General features: G+C 42.9%; 1 protein-coding gene across 1 annotated transcript in view; it reads left to right on the plus strand.

Moving 5' to 3' along the window:
* The window catches only part of cadpsa (Ca2+-dependent activator protein for secretion a), a gene marked incomplete at both ends in the record, with an annotated part of 181,796 nt that overhangs the window by 19,044 nt on the left and 147,936 nt on the right, over window positions 1-14,816 (plus strand). The window contains 2 exons of the mRNA XM_080495890.1: window positions 11,311-11,424; window positions 13,400-13,732. Of these exons, the coding sequence (XP_080352016.1) occupies window positions 11,311-11,424; window positions 13,400-13,732 (447 nt within the window). The remainder of the gene's footprint in view (window positions 1-11,310; window positions 11,425-13,399; window positions 13,733-14,816) is intronic.

Below are 14,816 nucleotides of genomic sequence, written 5' to 3' on the forward strand. Positions count from 1 at the left end.
AAGGTATAATTATTGTGTAGTTGTTGTTGCAGTCATGGATGGATTTCCTGTGGTTGGGTTTAATTCGAAACGGATAGATTACAGATGAGGTGCAGAAACACTGCGAGCAGCCGATGAAGCAGGTCAACAGTCTGCCGAGCAGGAGACTAACCCACATGCGGCGGTCTGTTTACTGATGACTTCTTGGACTAATCCTGCTCTGCCAGTGCCAGATTGGTCAAAGCTGTGTGAATCAAAAGCCCCCTGCGCTCTCTCTGACATTCGCTGACCAAGAAGGAACTCTTTAAATGCCAGTTCACAATCTTCTGGCATCACATCTTTTGGTGAGTGCAGGTTAACTTTTGACAGAGCAGCTGGTCTTCTGCCAGTAATGAGTGGGAGTGTCTTTACAGCTGCATGAAGACGGAGCCCGTCTTCACTGTGGAAATGATTCACTCATAGGGAAATGAATAAGGAGTTTTGTTTGTAGGACAGATTTGTGATGGAGGTGAGGGTAGTGTGTAGGAGAAGCATCATGTCAAGGTGTGTGTGTGTGTGTGTGTGTGTGTGTGTGTGTGTGTGTGCGTGTGCGTGTGCGTGTGCGTGTGCGTGCGACTTGCAGCTCTCACCCTGCCGAGCACTTTCTCAATCCCTTTGTTGGCGTGTTGTAATCTGGGATTACGCCTCCATTTGTGGAGCGGTGGGGGAAGAAAAGGGGTGCGATGTACGTTGGAAATGCTCACCGTTCATTTTTATTTCACAAAAAAAAACAAAAAACAGGTTCGTAAATATTGAAATAAAATAATACAATTAAAATTATAGTTAGTATTTTTCTTGTATTACACAGTGCTTGGTATTGAAATCATATTTTAGAGGTTAAATTCAAAATGCAAAATTCACTTTCCAATAGTTTTCCAGCAGTACTAATCGTCTCCACACCTGGAACCCCAGAAAGAGAAGACAGTGTGTCCTCTCTCTCCCTGGCTTGTTCCAGGTTTTAAAAAGTGTGTTGCTCCAACCAGCCAATCAGAAATCAAACCCTATATAGTGTCATCGGGGGTTTAGCCAATCACAATCAAGGTAGGCTCCTCCCCCTTTGACTCCTCCCACAATCAGGCAGCTCTGTTCTGGCACATGGCACCACGAGAGGAAGTACTTCTTCCTTTTCCCAGAGATGGGCATGTGTGGGCGGAGCCAGTCCAGCTCACACAGACACAGCAGATTCTGAATGCAGCTCCTATGATCCAATATTCTAATGGAGGAGAATCAAAGAAAAGCTATAAACTTTGAATACAACATTCTTGGACCAATGAGATCCATGTAAAAGCATTTGAAAGCTGTAGACTATGACTCCTATAAAAGTTACTAACCCCCCCCCCCCCCCTCCCCCGCCAGAAAAGATCATTCATCAGATGAGGATCAGATTTCCTGTTTCTTTATTATCTTCCTGAGGGCATCACCAATACTCTTATTAATAACACAGAAACTCACACAGGCTCCAGAGGAGTAAAGATCCCCGGCTCTTCACTGCTGTCTGGAAATGTAGTCTGTGACTTCAGCTTGTGAAAAAAATGCAATTTCACACGTCTCCATCCAACACAGAGAGACAGACAGTCTCACACGTCCACATGTCCCAGACCTGGATGCAGGCTTTTGGACTGTGGGAAGAAACTTAGGTGTGCTCAGGGATATATTATAAAAGTTCACGCTCTCCTCCTGGATGAATCCTGCGCTCCGGCTTGGTTGTAGTTTTGTAGGTTTGCTTGCTATCTTGATACTAAACTGGCGTCTGTGCATTAAATATGAATAAACTGAGACGTCTAATCCCTCAGATTAGATTTACGTCCTATGTTAAAACACATCAAGTCAGTTGAAGAAGTAAGTAAAGCTGAGTTGTCGCCTCTCCTGAACCAGCATTCCAATACAAACTGTCCCTTATGTCACACATGCTTTTACTTATAAGGCACTTAAACTTGTTGTGGCTCACAAGAAGCTCCAATCTGGACAAATAACCAAGGAAATTGGTCCAAACTGTCAATGAAAACATTTAAAAAAACATATTTTCCCAAGAGTGGTGGACACAATACAAGACCGAGACCCGAGCTGAGGTATCAGAGATGCTGCCATGAAAGTATCCTCAGAGCCATGCTGTCAGGGTGCGTTTGTAATCACACCCATAATAAGACTGCGTTTTTTTGGACATTTCATTTTGGGATTGGAATCATAAACCGGTTCTTGATGAGAACCAGTTGCCAGTGTTTGAATTCTCCTATCGATTCCAGTGGGCGCGAATGACATCAGTCACCAGGGCAGCCAGCAGGAAACACGACGCTCGAGCTGCACAAACGCTGGAAAGTTTGGTCCCATTTCAGGAGAAAAGACGACAACAGGGCAACGTGCAACACGTGCAACACTTTTGCAGCACTTGCAAATGAGGAAATACGACCAACATGCAGAAACATTTGCCAACAGCTGTGATAACTTTGAAGGAATGGCGCATTTTCGATATGCTCCAGAGTGAATCTTGACCCAGCAGCAAATACTGTTAGTACTGCAGGTTTCTTTTACAAACGAGAATCAATAAGGGAGTCGATAAAGAACTGAATCGTTAAGCAGAATCGAAAAGGGAATTAGTATTATAAAAACTTTAACAATTCATATCTTTAATTTCAGTGTTTTGCACCAGAAGGTTTCAAAAAAATTGGTTTGATGTTGAGATGTTGGAGTAATTGTAGTCCAGTATTGTCCCTCAAACTGTGGTCCAGTATTGTCCCCCAAACTGTGGTCCAGTATTGTCCCTCAAACTGTGGTCCAGTATTGTCCCTTAAACTGTGGTCCAGTATTGTCCCTCAAACTGTGGTCCAGTATTGTCCCTCAAACTGTGGTCCAGTATTGTCCCTCAAACTGTGGTCCAGTATTGTCCCTCAAACTGTGGTCCAGTATTGTCCCTCAAACTGTGGTCCAGTATTGTCCCTCAAACTGTGGTCCAGTATTGTCCCTCAAACTGTGGTCCAGTATTGTCCCTCAAACTGTAGTCCAGTATTGTCCCCCAAACTGTGGTCCAGTATTGTCCCTCAAACTGTAGTCCAGTATTGTCCCTCAAACTGTGGTCCAGTATTGTCCCTCAAACTGTGGTCCAGTATTGTCCCTCAAACTGTGGTCCAGTATTGTCCCTCAAACTGTGGTCCAGTATTGTCCCTCAAACTGTGGTCCAGTATTGTCCCTCAAACTGTAGTCCAGCATTGTCCCTCAAACTGTAGTCCAGTATTGTCCCCCAAACTGTGGTCCAGTATTGTCCCTCAAACTGTAGTCCAGTATTGTCCCTCAAACTGTGGTCCAGTATTGTCCCTCAAACTGTGGTCCAGTATTGTCCCTCAAACTGTGGTCCAGTATTGTCCCTCAAACTGTGGTCCAGTATTGTCCCTCAAACTGTGGTCCAGTATTGTCCCTCAAACTGTGGTCCAGTATTGTCCCTCAAACTGTGGTCCAGTATTGTCCCTCAAACTGTGTAGGAACCAACAGAACGTCATTGAACTTAACGTGGCAACAAGATGAAGCAAATCAAGCGACTGTGACAAACGATGGAATTGAATAACCTTGTTATCTATTGGTTTCCATGGTGACAAATGTGGCGTTGGCGACGGTATGTGCTCTACCGAGTGCTCGTTTTACCTTTTACAAAATGCACAGGGTGACACAGCTCATCTCTTTCTTTCTTCCTTCCTTCCCTCTTTCTGTCTGACGCCTCCTCTCTGGAGTTGCAGTGCCGTCAGAGCGTCACACTGGAACAGATGCAGCGCCACAAAAACAACTCAAGTGAAGCAATAAGTGTAGAACATCAGCCTGCTGGGTCCACAGAGGGTGTAAGTCCTGGGAGGGAAGAACGAAAACATGTGCACATGCAGAGAGAGGGAGAGAGGGAGGGAGGGAGGGGGAGAGAGAAGGAGGGAGGGGGGGGGGGGGGGTTATTCACACACCTTGTTCCAGTGGAGGGTGAGCAGTCAGTTCCTGAAGCTGAGATGAATCAGTGCGGAGAGCTAATTGATTCTGATAAGGGTTCAAATCAGTCCACCAAATGAGTCTTTCCTCATTAGAGTCTCATTTTGAAAGTGACGTGAGCCATTTGATTTGATTTATTCATTGAATCTTGTATCGTCACTCCCGTATCAGAGTATTTTCTATATTTTTGAGAAGGAAATGGCTTCATTAGTATAAAAATACTTATTTATGTTCAGCACTTGGTTTCTATGGAGAACTAAATGTGCCAAAATTAGATAAATAAATACACCATTAAGTAATTACTTAAATGTGTCATTAATTAATTAAGCGTGGGATTAAATGCATAAATCGGTCAGCAATTCATCAAAATTGATGAGAGATTGATGGATTTAACTCCAGTTTTGATGTGCAGGGGAACCATTTAGGTGTGAGGATTTTGATGGGTGAGTTTGAAAGATAAAATAAATTCATGAAGCAGAGCAACATCGGACCATGAAATATTGAATTAGATAGTGAAATAATTAGATGTGGTTTTTACATAAAATGTATTTATATTTTAATGAATTACTGACACATTTAAGTCATTATTTAATGCTGTATTTATCTATTTAATCTTGGTACGTTTAGTCCTCGATAGGTTTCAGCTACTGAAAGAAATCAGGTTGATTGAATCATCTGGCTGAGCATTGGGTTCAAGAGAAAAACAGCTGGAGAGTGGATGAGAAGGAGAAATCCCACAGTCCTCTGCGCCGTGGTGAGAAAGCTGCTGGAGGCTTTGAGAGGCTCCTCTTCGAGGACCTATCGAGTTTGTGTTTCCCCCTGGGGAGGAATAAAGCTCTCTAGTCTTCTCTCAGCGTTCTCATCGGCTCCCTTCAGGTCAACAAGGCGGAAGGCTCAGCCAGGAGAACGTGAACGAGGGAAACCAGCCAGAGATTGAGAAACGGAAGTGATTTCTACACAATATGTACAATATATAACAATCCGTGGAGCAAGTCCACTGTTTATATCACTTGGCATCCTTCACGTGCAAAACACGTCTTCATAAACATTCCCTCAGAAGCCATATGTGATGAGACGAGTATAGCTGAACAGTATCGGATGTAAACCACAGCATGAGTGTGAAGAGAGCCTGTGAGCCGAGCACGAGCACTTTCTAATGACTCTTCACACAAAAGCTCGTGGTGTGAATGTGGAGCTGCTCTGTTTCCTGGTTCCTTCATCTTCACCTCTTTGATCACCGCAGGATGAGGTTCAGATACGGAAATAAGCCTGAAAACATCACGTCTCGTGTCCTTCTCTGTTGGTGGTAAACATGCTGGAGTGGTTTTATAAGGGCTGTTTCGGAGGTAAAGCTAGTTATGCGTTGGCTTCAGGAAGTCGCTACTTTGGATATATACGAAACACAGTGACAGGCTGTATTAACGTCACCACGCGGCCTTTTGACCTGGACGTTTATCTCGTCATCTCTCGCTTCCTTCGTAATTATGGCCTTCTGAGTCTGTGGTGGCCTCCGGGCTAGAGAAGCCAGCTTGTGATTGGAGGTTTGCCAGTTCGAATCCTAACCTGTCAGGTTCCCACTGTGGGTCCCTGAGGACGTCCTTTGACCCCCCGACTGCAGAGACCAGCTTTGCTCTACGTTATTGTGACCAGTAAAGCATTCTTCTGCATTATCTAGTGATCTCAAACGGTCCCGAGATGAAACTGTAGCTGCTATTGTAGCGATCATCCAGCATGGCAGTGACCGGCTCACTACTGAAAATGTCTCACAGCTTCAATCGACCACATCATCTGTCCTCCTCCAGCCTCGGCTTCACTGTGACTCAGAGTTCATGAGTCATAATGTGGCGTCTTTAGCAGTTTTATGTAACCCTCCAAAATACAAAGCTGTCAAAATCGTCACAGACAAGGACAATAGCTTGTTCTCCTCGGTCTTGATTGTGATTAAGATCCTGACATGATTTTCGAACTCCATCAATTATCTACAATTAACGCATTCAAGCCTGGTTCGTCGAGGCTTTATTCTGGACAAAGAGCAGAAGCACAGAAACACACGCTGACTAGAAAGACGTGCAGACGCAGGGAACCGTGCAGACCTGCGCCGCCCAGCAGAACGGCTGCTAACGCCTACTAATGCTGAGAAGACGTCGCCACAGGTCACTTCTGATGGAGTCTGGCAGAGAACAAAGCATTGTCCAGTCCTGTTGGCTTGAAGTGTGTCCACACCGGTCCGTCTCTCTTCCTCCAGCTCATCTGTGCCACCAGGCTTTCAAACTGCATGAAGCTATAGAGTTAATACGTATACGTCAGTGTATCTTTCCTGCAAATTAGAATATGTTTTATATTCACAATCACATTATTGACTTTCTCATGGTTGTGAAATGCTAATCACTCTTATTAAAGGTCTAAATGTTGGAAGAAACATGTACATCTTTTTAATACAGAGATTTAATGTTGTGATCTTTCGTCTGGCTAAAACTGAAACTCCAACACTTTGCATTTCTTCTAGTTTCTGACATATATTTGAACACTGATGCAGATAAGGACATTATTCAACAGAAGATTCACAGCTGTCCTGTGTTAAAGTGATTAATGAGAATATTCAGTTATTTTATTATTTGCTGATATTTGCATGAATACACTTTAAAATGTAGGTGTGATTAAAGACCAAGTGGAAACCTCTTCCTTCCTTTCCTCTCCAGTCCCTCGAACACAACAAGAATCCTGCATGAGCAAAGTTTCATTTGGGATATTTTCGGGAGACATTTATTGTATACTAGGTGAAATAAGAAAACCCACAAACTAAAGAACCTTTAATGACTCAGAGATCTTGTAGTAAGAGAATGTGGACTCACAGCTTCATCATTAAATACATGAAGTACATAAAGTACAGATACAATTTGATCTCTCTTTAGACTCTAACATCATTATTTAAAGTAAATGAGCCTTTTTAGAACCCGGTTTTAGTTGTTGATGTGCATCTCTAATATGTTGTCAATACCTGTCTGAAGGAAATTAGTTTTTACACTCAAACAAACACATATTTTCAGCATTTAAATTTCGTGACACGTCCTCTGGTATGTTGCCATCATGGCGCTCAAGGAAGCTCGTGCACTGTTCCGTTTGTCCACTCCATCTCGTCAGATCTCCATTCGCACTGGAAAAACCTGACTTGAAGGCTCTGTCTTTGACAAAGTCTGGCTTTTTTAGGGGCTGAATCAAATCAAATGTTGATGTATTTGCTGGAGCTGCAGCGACGCCACGTTTGATATCCCAGAAAACCTTGGGGCAGGCTTCAGTTGGTAAAATATTGAACCGTTTGCTGGCTGCAAATTCCAGTTTTGTTTGTAAACATATTAACTTTGGTCTGATCGATTTGGACATCTGGGGTTTGGAAATTTGTGGAAATGATTGATGATGGTTTTGTTTTCATCTATTGATTTATTCTCTGTGCAGGAGTGATACTTTTATGGCAAGTATTTTTTTGTGCTCGAGTAACTTGAACTATTATCCTTTATTTTGTCTTTTTTTTTTCTTTTACAGATATGAGTTCTTGATCCATTTTAGCTTCAGCACATACATATTTTTCCCATCTTGACATCTTTTCGCGGAGTAACACGAGTCACAGCTTTCATGTTATCACAGCTAAGATTTTCATGAAGGAATGTAAAACTAACATCTAGACAGGACAGACGTCTACTCATAGTAGTACTCATAGTTGTCCAGCATTGTCCCTCAACAGACCCCCAGCATGATTCCAACTTCCTCTACGAAATGTAAAAATAAATAAATAAATAAAAATCCCTAATATCACAGGATAAAGAATTAGAATCTGAATTCCACCAAAAGCAGTGATATTTTTCCAATCACAGGTTAATACAGGGTTCATGCTCGGTTCAAATGAAAAATATAACACATTTTCAGGCACATTTTCAGACTAGTCATATCACAGACAGACTTGTCATATTCAACTTTCACAGTAGATATCGCTCGATGGAGGTCAATAAATTCTGAGAAAGTTATTAGTGCAACACGCTCACACTCGCACGTCTTCCTCATAAGAACAACATGAAGGTGAGCAGAAGAATTGATGAAGCGTGGCCTCCGTCATTCTGCACGACGGGAGTTGTTACGATGGCGAGTCAATAACACACACACACACACACACACACACACACACACACACACACACACACACACACACACACACACACACACACACACACACGACTCTACTGTAATTCAGATCCATATGATGCGTCAACTTTGACCCCGATTAAGAAAGCTGTAATCTCACGCTGCTTCCTCTCCTCCCGTCGTCATGGCAACTGTTACCCGGGCAGCGGATGAGAGCCGGCCAATGGCTGGTGGGGGCTCTCATTGGTCATTTCACTGTTTACAGGATGTCATGACCAGAATTGTGTGTGTGTCGGTGGCGGGATTAGAAGCTGTATCGCTCAGCGTGAGCCAGGCTTTTTTCTCCTGGAGAAAACCAGCGGGAAACTGTCGTCGTGGCCACATGGTCATTAAACCATTGCTGTACATATCAAAATACAAAAACCTGATCTACTGAACAAGATGGAGTCTGACATAGGTGCAAATTAACAGAATCAAATGATTTGCCTTCATCAATTTGGAACAAGCAGCTCACACAAAATCTCCAGAGTCTGATTTAAGATGTTTGATGTATTTCACAACACCTCCGACTCCACAGTATGTCGTTTCATTTCGTGCTGGATGGGGATTCAGAGCTCCTCCAATCACTACACGGGGAAGCCAAACAAATGGACCCAGAAGCCATACCACCTTCCTGTGCTTCATGCACAAAGACACATGCAAACCCAATGTGCAATTTATGAGTGAAAGAATGTCTTATTAAATCAGGCGTCAGTGCTGCAGCTCAGGATTTACTCATTGCCTCAACTTTTCAAGATGTACTGATGCTATATGAATGTAGGAGTAATGTCAGTGAATTATATCATAAAGGAATCTGAAACATTTCAGGAGATCATATAATGCAAAACTGTAGGGAAAGAATAGAATCAACAACTATCTCCCTCACAATCTTTGTAGTTATTCTCTGTTCTTGTTCTCTTAATCTCTAACCAATATCCACACCTCACTCTCTCCCTCTTCTTGACTTCCAGACCTCTGGTGTCTTGGCTATCAGATGGTGATGCTCTCCCTGTGCTTGGGATGAGAGTTGATATGATATTTACCATTCCATTGTTGATTCTGCCTCAAGATTAAATTCTTTATCGGTTTTCTTTTCGATTACTATTATGGAAAAAGTAGAATAAACAGGTCGACTAGAAATAATATTGTCTAGTTTAGAAGTACCATGACCTTACAAAGCCAACCGTGAGCTCTGAAGAGGCCTTACTCGCGGTACTAACAGGAGAGGACAACCTGACGTTGCAGCTGTTGTTGGGTTGAGATCCAAAACACATCATTCATTCAAAGTTCTCGCTGCTGTGTGCAAATGTTTCTGCATGTTGGTCGCATTTCCTCCCTTTGCTGAAAAATACATTTGGCAAGTACTGCAAGTTTCCCTGTTATCGTCCTTTCTCCTGAAATGGAATTCAACTTTCGAGGGTTTTCATGCCGCTTGGACGCCGTGTTTATGTTTCCTGCTGGCTGTGCTGGTGAGTGCACGGTGACTTGAGCCCACGGGACTCCATAAGGGAATCGTTTGCCAAATTTGCAAACGAATCCAAGGAAGTGAATCACTGGGAAACAGGTTTCGTTTTGGATTCCCATCGCGACTGAGCATTGGGATCTCTGTCAGGCTGCATGTCCGCCTGTGTTTAACTCGCTCCATTCTTCTGCATCACACTATGTTTGTCTCTTTTTTTCTGGACTCCAAGCGCCTCCACTCTACCCCCTCCTCTTCAACCTGTTTGTTTTGGCATTAACCCTTAAATCCTTGCATTTCTCTTGATGCTGTTATAAAGACCTGACTGTGAAGTTCCTTGAGACGTCTGCAGGTTAGAATGAGTGAGAAGAGTCAGAGATGGTGTGGCGAGAAAACTGTTGATTTGTAGTTTATGGTTGAACAGGAGTATGATCTGTCTCGTCGTGTGACTCTAGGCTCTGTTTTCCCGTCTGTTTGCTGCTCTGTTACTTTTCACAATGAGTCTTTGATGTCTTCCTTTTCTTTTGGGTTTAGAGACTGTGATTGTACATCCAGCTTTAGGTGAGCTCTGGGATTTAATGAGCTGCAGAAGGTTTGTTTGTTGTTACGGAACCTGAGACAATAAAATCTATTCTGATTATATTGTTGCAGAGACGTGACAGTAGAGCAGTCAGCCATAACATTAAGACCTCTGGCAGGGGAGTTGAACAGTAAAAATGGGATTTGGCAGAAAAACAAAAAGGGGTGAAAGAGTATTGACTCTTTTGTGATGCTAATGGTTTTGGGGAATAACTGCATGATTGTCTGGTTGTACTGCCTTTATCACTGCAGGTTGGATAGTGCTTGTATGAGATACTGCCACAGCAAAAAGGTTTATTGAAAGTTACCCGGTTAAGTTAGACATAGTGGAGGGCCGAGAGGCAGCTGGTAAGATGAGAAGCCTTTTGTTTGTTTGCTAGAAGACGGTGAAGTATTAAATAGCAGTTATTGAGGTAATTGTTGGTATGATGGTTGTTGATCATGCCTGGGAGTTTGAAAGTGATTTTCTTTGTATTGAAATGCATTTAAAGTTATAGATTTACTTAAATTAATGAATAGATTATCAGGGTCACTGGTTAAATAATTAGGGAGTGTTGTTGATCGTGAAATTCTTAAACTGTCTTTTCTGTTAAAGGTTTTTCACCTAATGCTACAGCTAATGCTACAGCTAATGCTACAGCTAATGCTACAGCTAGCTCTACAGTGAGTGCTAATGCTTCTGCTAATGCTGCAAGGGACTTGCCACTGTGAACAGGATTTCTTTGTTTTCTACCTTACTAGCGCGTCTCAAAATCAAAGTTCTAAACAAATATCATAACAAACCAGATACATACACACTGTAAAAACTGTGCAGAGGTTTGACAGCTTTTTGTACTTTGAGCGGGTTCAGGACCTTCCTCAGGTCACACAAGGTCCTGTGGTTGTAACTGCTGAGCAGGCAAAAAGCCCGCAGCCAGCATTGCCTTGAACCTGAGCTACCAGAGGTACCTGGTCACGCCCCGTGTGTGAATATCACAGTAGAACTCCATAACGAGGATTCTTTTCAAAAAGAGTAAAACAGGGCTTTGGAGGGTGGGGCACCATAAACGGGCGGGTAAAACATTGGCGTATGAAGAGTCAGTATGAAAATGAAATGTTCATACTCCTTGTTTGTCTCTCAGATCAGCAAGCAGCACCTGCAGACGGTGAAGGAGCGCTTCCAGGCCTTCCTCAACGGGGAGACTCAGATCGTGGCTGACGAGGCCTTCATCAACGCCGTCCAGAGCTACTACGAGGTGAGTTCACACGTAATGGCTGCTCTGCTCTGGTAGCTCATTAGGACTGATTGCATACAGATCACACGCTGCTGTGTTTGACAGGACATGAGCTCTGCCTCGGGCGAATCACCTTGGGGTCTTTTCTTTCTGATAATCAGTGAAACAAAATGCAAATGTGCTTGTCATTATTCATAATTAGGCGGTTTCTGTGACCCGGGTGTCAGTACACTCCTGAAGAGCCTGAAGAGTCGGAGTGTGTGTCGAGCTCCTCACGGTGGCCTTCATCATGTGCTCCGATGATTCAGTGGGTTTGATCCGGCTGGAGCACAGGAGGGAAATAGTCTCATTTCCAAAGATCAGGATCCTCGAAGGCATCATGTCTCCCTTTTTTCTCCTGAAGTCAATGATGACCTCCTTGGTTTTGGAGGTCATCATTGACCGGTCAGTTGCTCCACCTCACCCCTGTAGGCGGGACGAGATCATAGATTATGTTGTCATCATGAAATCACTTAAGAAGGTTTTGTGCACTTTGGAGCTCAGTTGGGACTTTCTGATGTAAGGTTGCAGGTTTGATCCCCCACGTCCCCCTCCGTCCATACAGGATAGAAATTCTTTATCTCAGAGGGAAATTCTTTTCCAGTATGCAAAACAATAAATATAATATAATGCTAAAAAGAGGTGTCAGTGAGAAAGACACTGAAGCACAGACAGATCAGATTACAAACAAATATGATCATTCTTTCTTTTTCAAACAAACTGTAAGGATTTCTGAGTTTATCTTTTGATTTAGAAATACAGTAATCACAGCGTGTCACAGTTTAAACTGTCGTGGTCATCCAGCAGAAGATGATTTGTTTAAGCAAGTGAACACTATAATTTGAAGTTTCAAGAGAATTCTGGGTGTTTTGTTGTTTGTGAACCGGCGGTTTGTCAGCAAACTGCTTCATGTGTGTGTGGCTTTCTCAATGTCATTATGTTCTTTGAATGCTGAAATACAAAAGACGTTCCCTCCATTTTTTAGCACGTTTATATAAAACACACAAAGCAGCATAAAACATATTTTCTTGCATGCAGCTGCAAACAGAAACATATACAAGCTCTTTCCCAGAGAACTTCAAGTTTGTTCCAAATATTTGCTGCAGAAACAGATGTTTTGTTGTTTGTCAGGAGATATAAAGTCAGGTTTGACCCTGATGAAGTGAGATCTGACGGCTCATGACGGAATATAAGCTAAGATGTCAATTCATCTTGAGATACTTAGTGCTTGTGATATATGGCTTGGATCTTGGACTTTATCTCTCGTCAACTGATTTTAGCATCGATGCTCGGCGGTAAGCCAGATGTATATCTAATGTACCAACATTTTATTGGGGAGGAGCATAATCAGTGAAACACAGGTTGCAAGAAAAGAAAAGGATTACCTAGTAGATCCTCAGTTGGAGTAGGCAGAATTCACTGAACTTGTGAAAATCCTACCCCTCCTCATTCAATACACAGCATAGTGCTGTTTTAAATATGTACATACAAAAAGATTGAAGACCTCCAATTTGCATCACTTACTGTACATCACAAGTTGAAAACTGAAGTTTTAATATTAGCACTAAACAGTCGTACACGGGAAAGAATGGCTGAAATGAATCGTGCTAAGCATATTTTAATTTATAGTCTCACAAAAAAAAAAAGAACTGAAGTTAATAGTATGAGGCTTATTAATATTATTTGTGGACTGTTAATAAACAAATAAAAGAAAACTGAAGCGAATAACTCAAAGGATGTTATCATTATTTGTCATCCAGAAAAAGATGAAAAATTAAAAAAACATTTTAATTTAGTTGTACACAGCGATAAGCACATGCAAAGAGATGAGCTACTTCATGATGTTGGTGCCTGTATGCCAAAATATAGAATTCATATTTGCAGTGATCTGAGGCCAGATGTGACGTTGCCGGCTCGAGTGTGAAACCTTCAGGTCTGGTGTCTGGATTGATTGCAGGTCTTCCTCAAAAGCGACCGCGTGTCTCGGATGGTGCAGAGCGGCGGCTGCTCCTCCAGCGACTCCCGGGAGGTTTTCAAGAAGCACATCGAGAAGCGCGTTCGGAGCCTGCCTGAAATCGATGGCCTGAGCAAAGAGACGGTGCTCAGCTCCTGGATAGCCAAGTTCGACACCATCTACCGAGGCGAAGAAGACCCCAGGAAGCACCAGCAGAGGATGACGGCCAGCGCCGCCTCCGAGCTCATCCTCAGCAAGGACCAGCTGTACGAGATGTTCCAGGGAATCCTGGGGATCAAGAAGTTTGAGCACCAGCTTCTCTACAACGCCTGCCAGGTCAGTGAACATCCTTCACTTCACAAAGCACTCCAGACTAAATATGTCAAGCACTTGTCTTCTGGCTGCAGTTTTGCCAGTTATTAGTACATCTTACTTGTCCTTTTTGTTACTACCGTAGAAAGCCATGGTTATAATTTGTGTCTAATATCGTGTAAAGCAGCTCTGACAGGTGGAGGCTCTGACGCCGGGTGGGGCTTTCAAGGTCCCATTTTATGCAAAAATCACTTTGTAATGGTTTTCTAACAGCAACATGTCTCTAGTACCTGTGTATGAAGCCCTAGATGTAAAGAAAGCCTGTCATCTCCGTCGCTTGCATTGCTCCACTTTTTAGTGAATATGTGCTCATATAGGCAATTCCGAGATTTTCCCTTCATGATGTCATATGGGGAAATAACCGGTCTCTCTGGTTGTGGAGCTCTGCCTTACTGATATACTGAATGAATTCATTATAATATGAAAAACCATAACAGTAACGGTTGGTGTGGTGTGCACTATGGAGCAGAGTATCAGGTTCTTCACACTCACTATTCCAAATCTCACATAGTCAAATGTGACTTCAGTGTATACACCATCTTTATGTTTTTTGAAATTGGGATTGTGCAGGAAACTGGGGATACCAGTGCGCTCCTCGAAGTAGGCGTCTATTATTTTGGTTTGTTGCTCTGGTGCATGCGTGGTCGGGGCATTATGTCCGCGTGGACCCTCGCGCACATGGGTGCATGACGATGTTTACGTTGCGTGGACCAACGGCACTCTGTGGACTCGTGGCTGCCGAAAGTATGACTTCACCTTTAGAGTTATCTGGAGGCTACATGGTAATCTGACGGCTACATGTTTATCTGGAGGCTACATGTTTATCTGGAGGCTACATGTTTATCTGATGGCTACATGTTTATCTGATGGCTACATGTTTATCTGGAGGCTACATGTTTATCTGATGGCTACATGTTTATCTGGAGGCTACATGTTTATCTGGAGGCTACATGTTTATCTGGAGGCTACATGTTTAGCTGGAGGCTACATGTTTAGCTGGAGCTACAAATAGTATTAGCTAGAGGCTACATATTTAGCATTAGCTGGA

The sequence above is a fragment of the Blennius ocellaris genome (assembly GCF_963422515.1).
Source record: "Blennius ocellaris genome assembly, chromosome: 4".
Classification (NCBI taxonomy): domain Eukaryota; kingdom Metazoa; phylum Chordata; class Actinopteri; order Blenniiformes; family Blenniidae; genus Blennius; species Blennius ocellaris.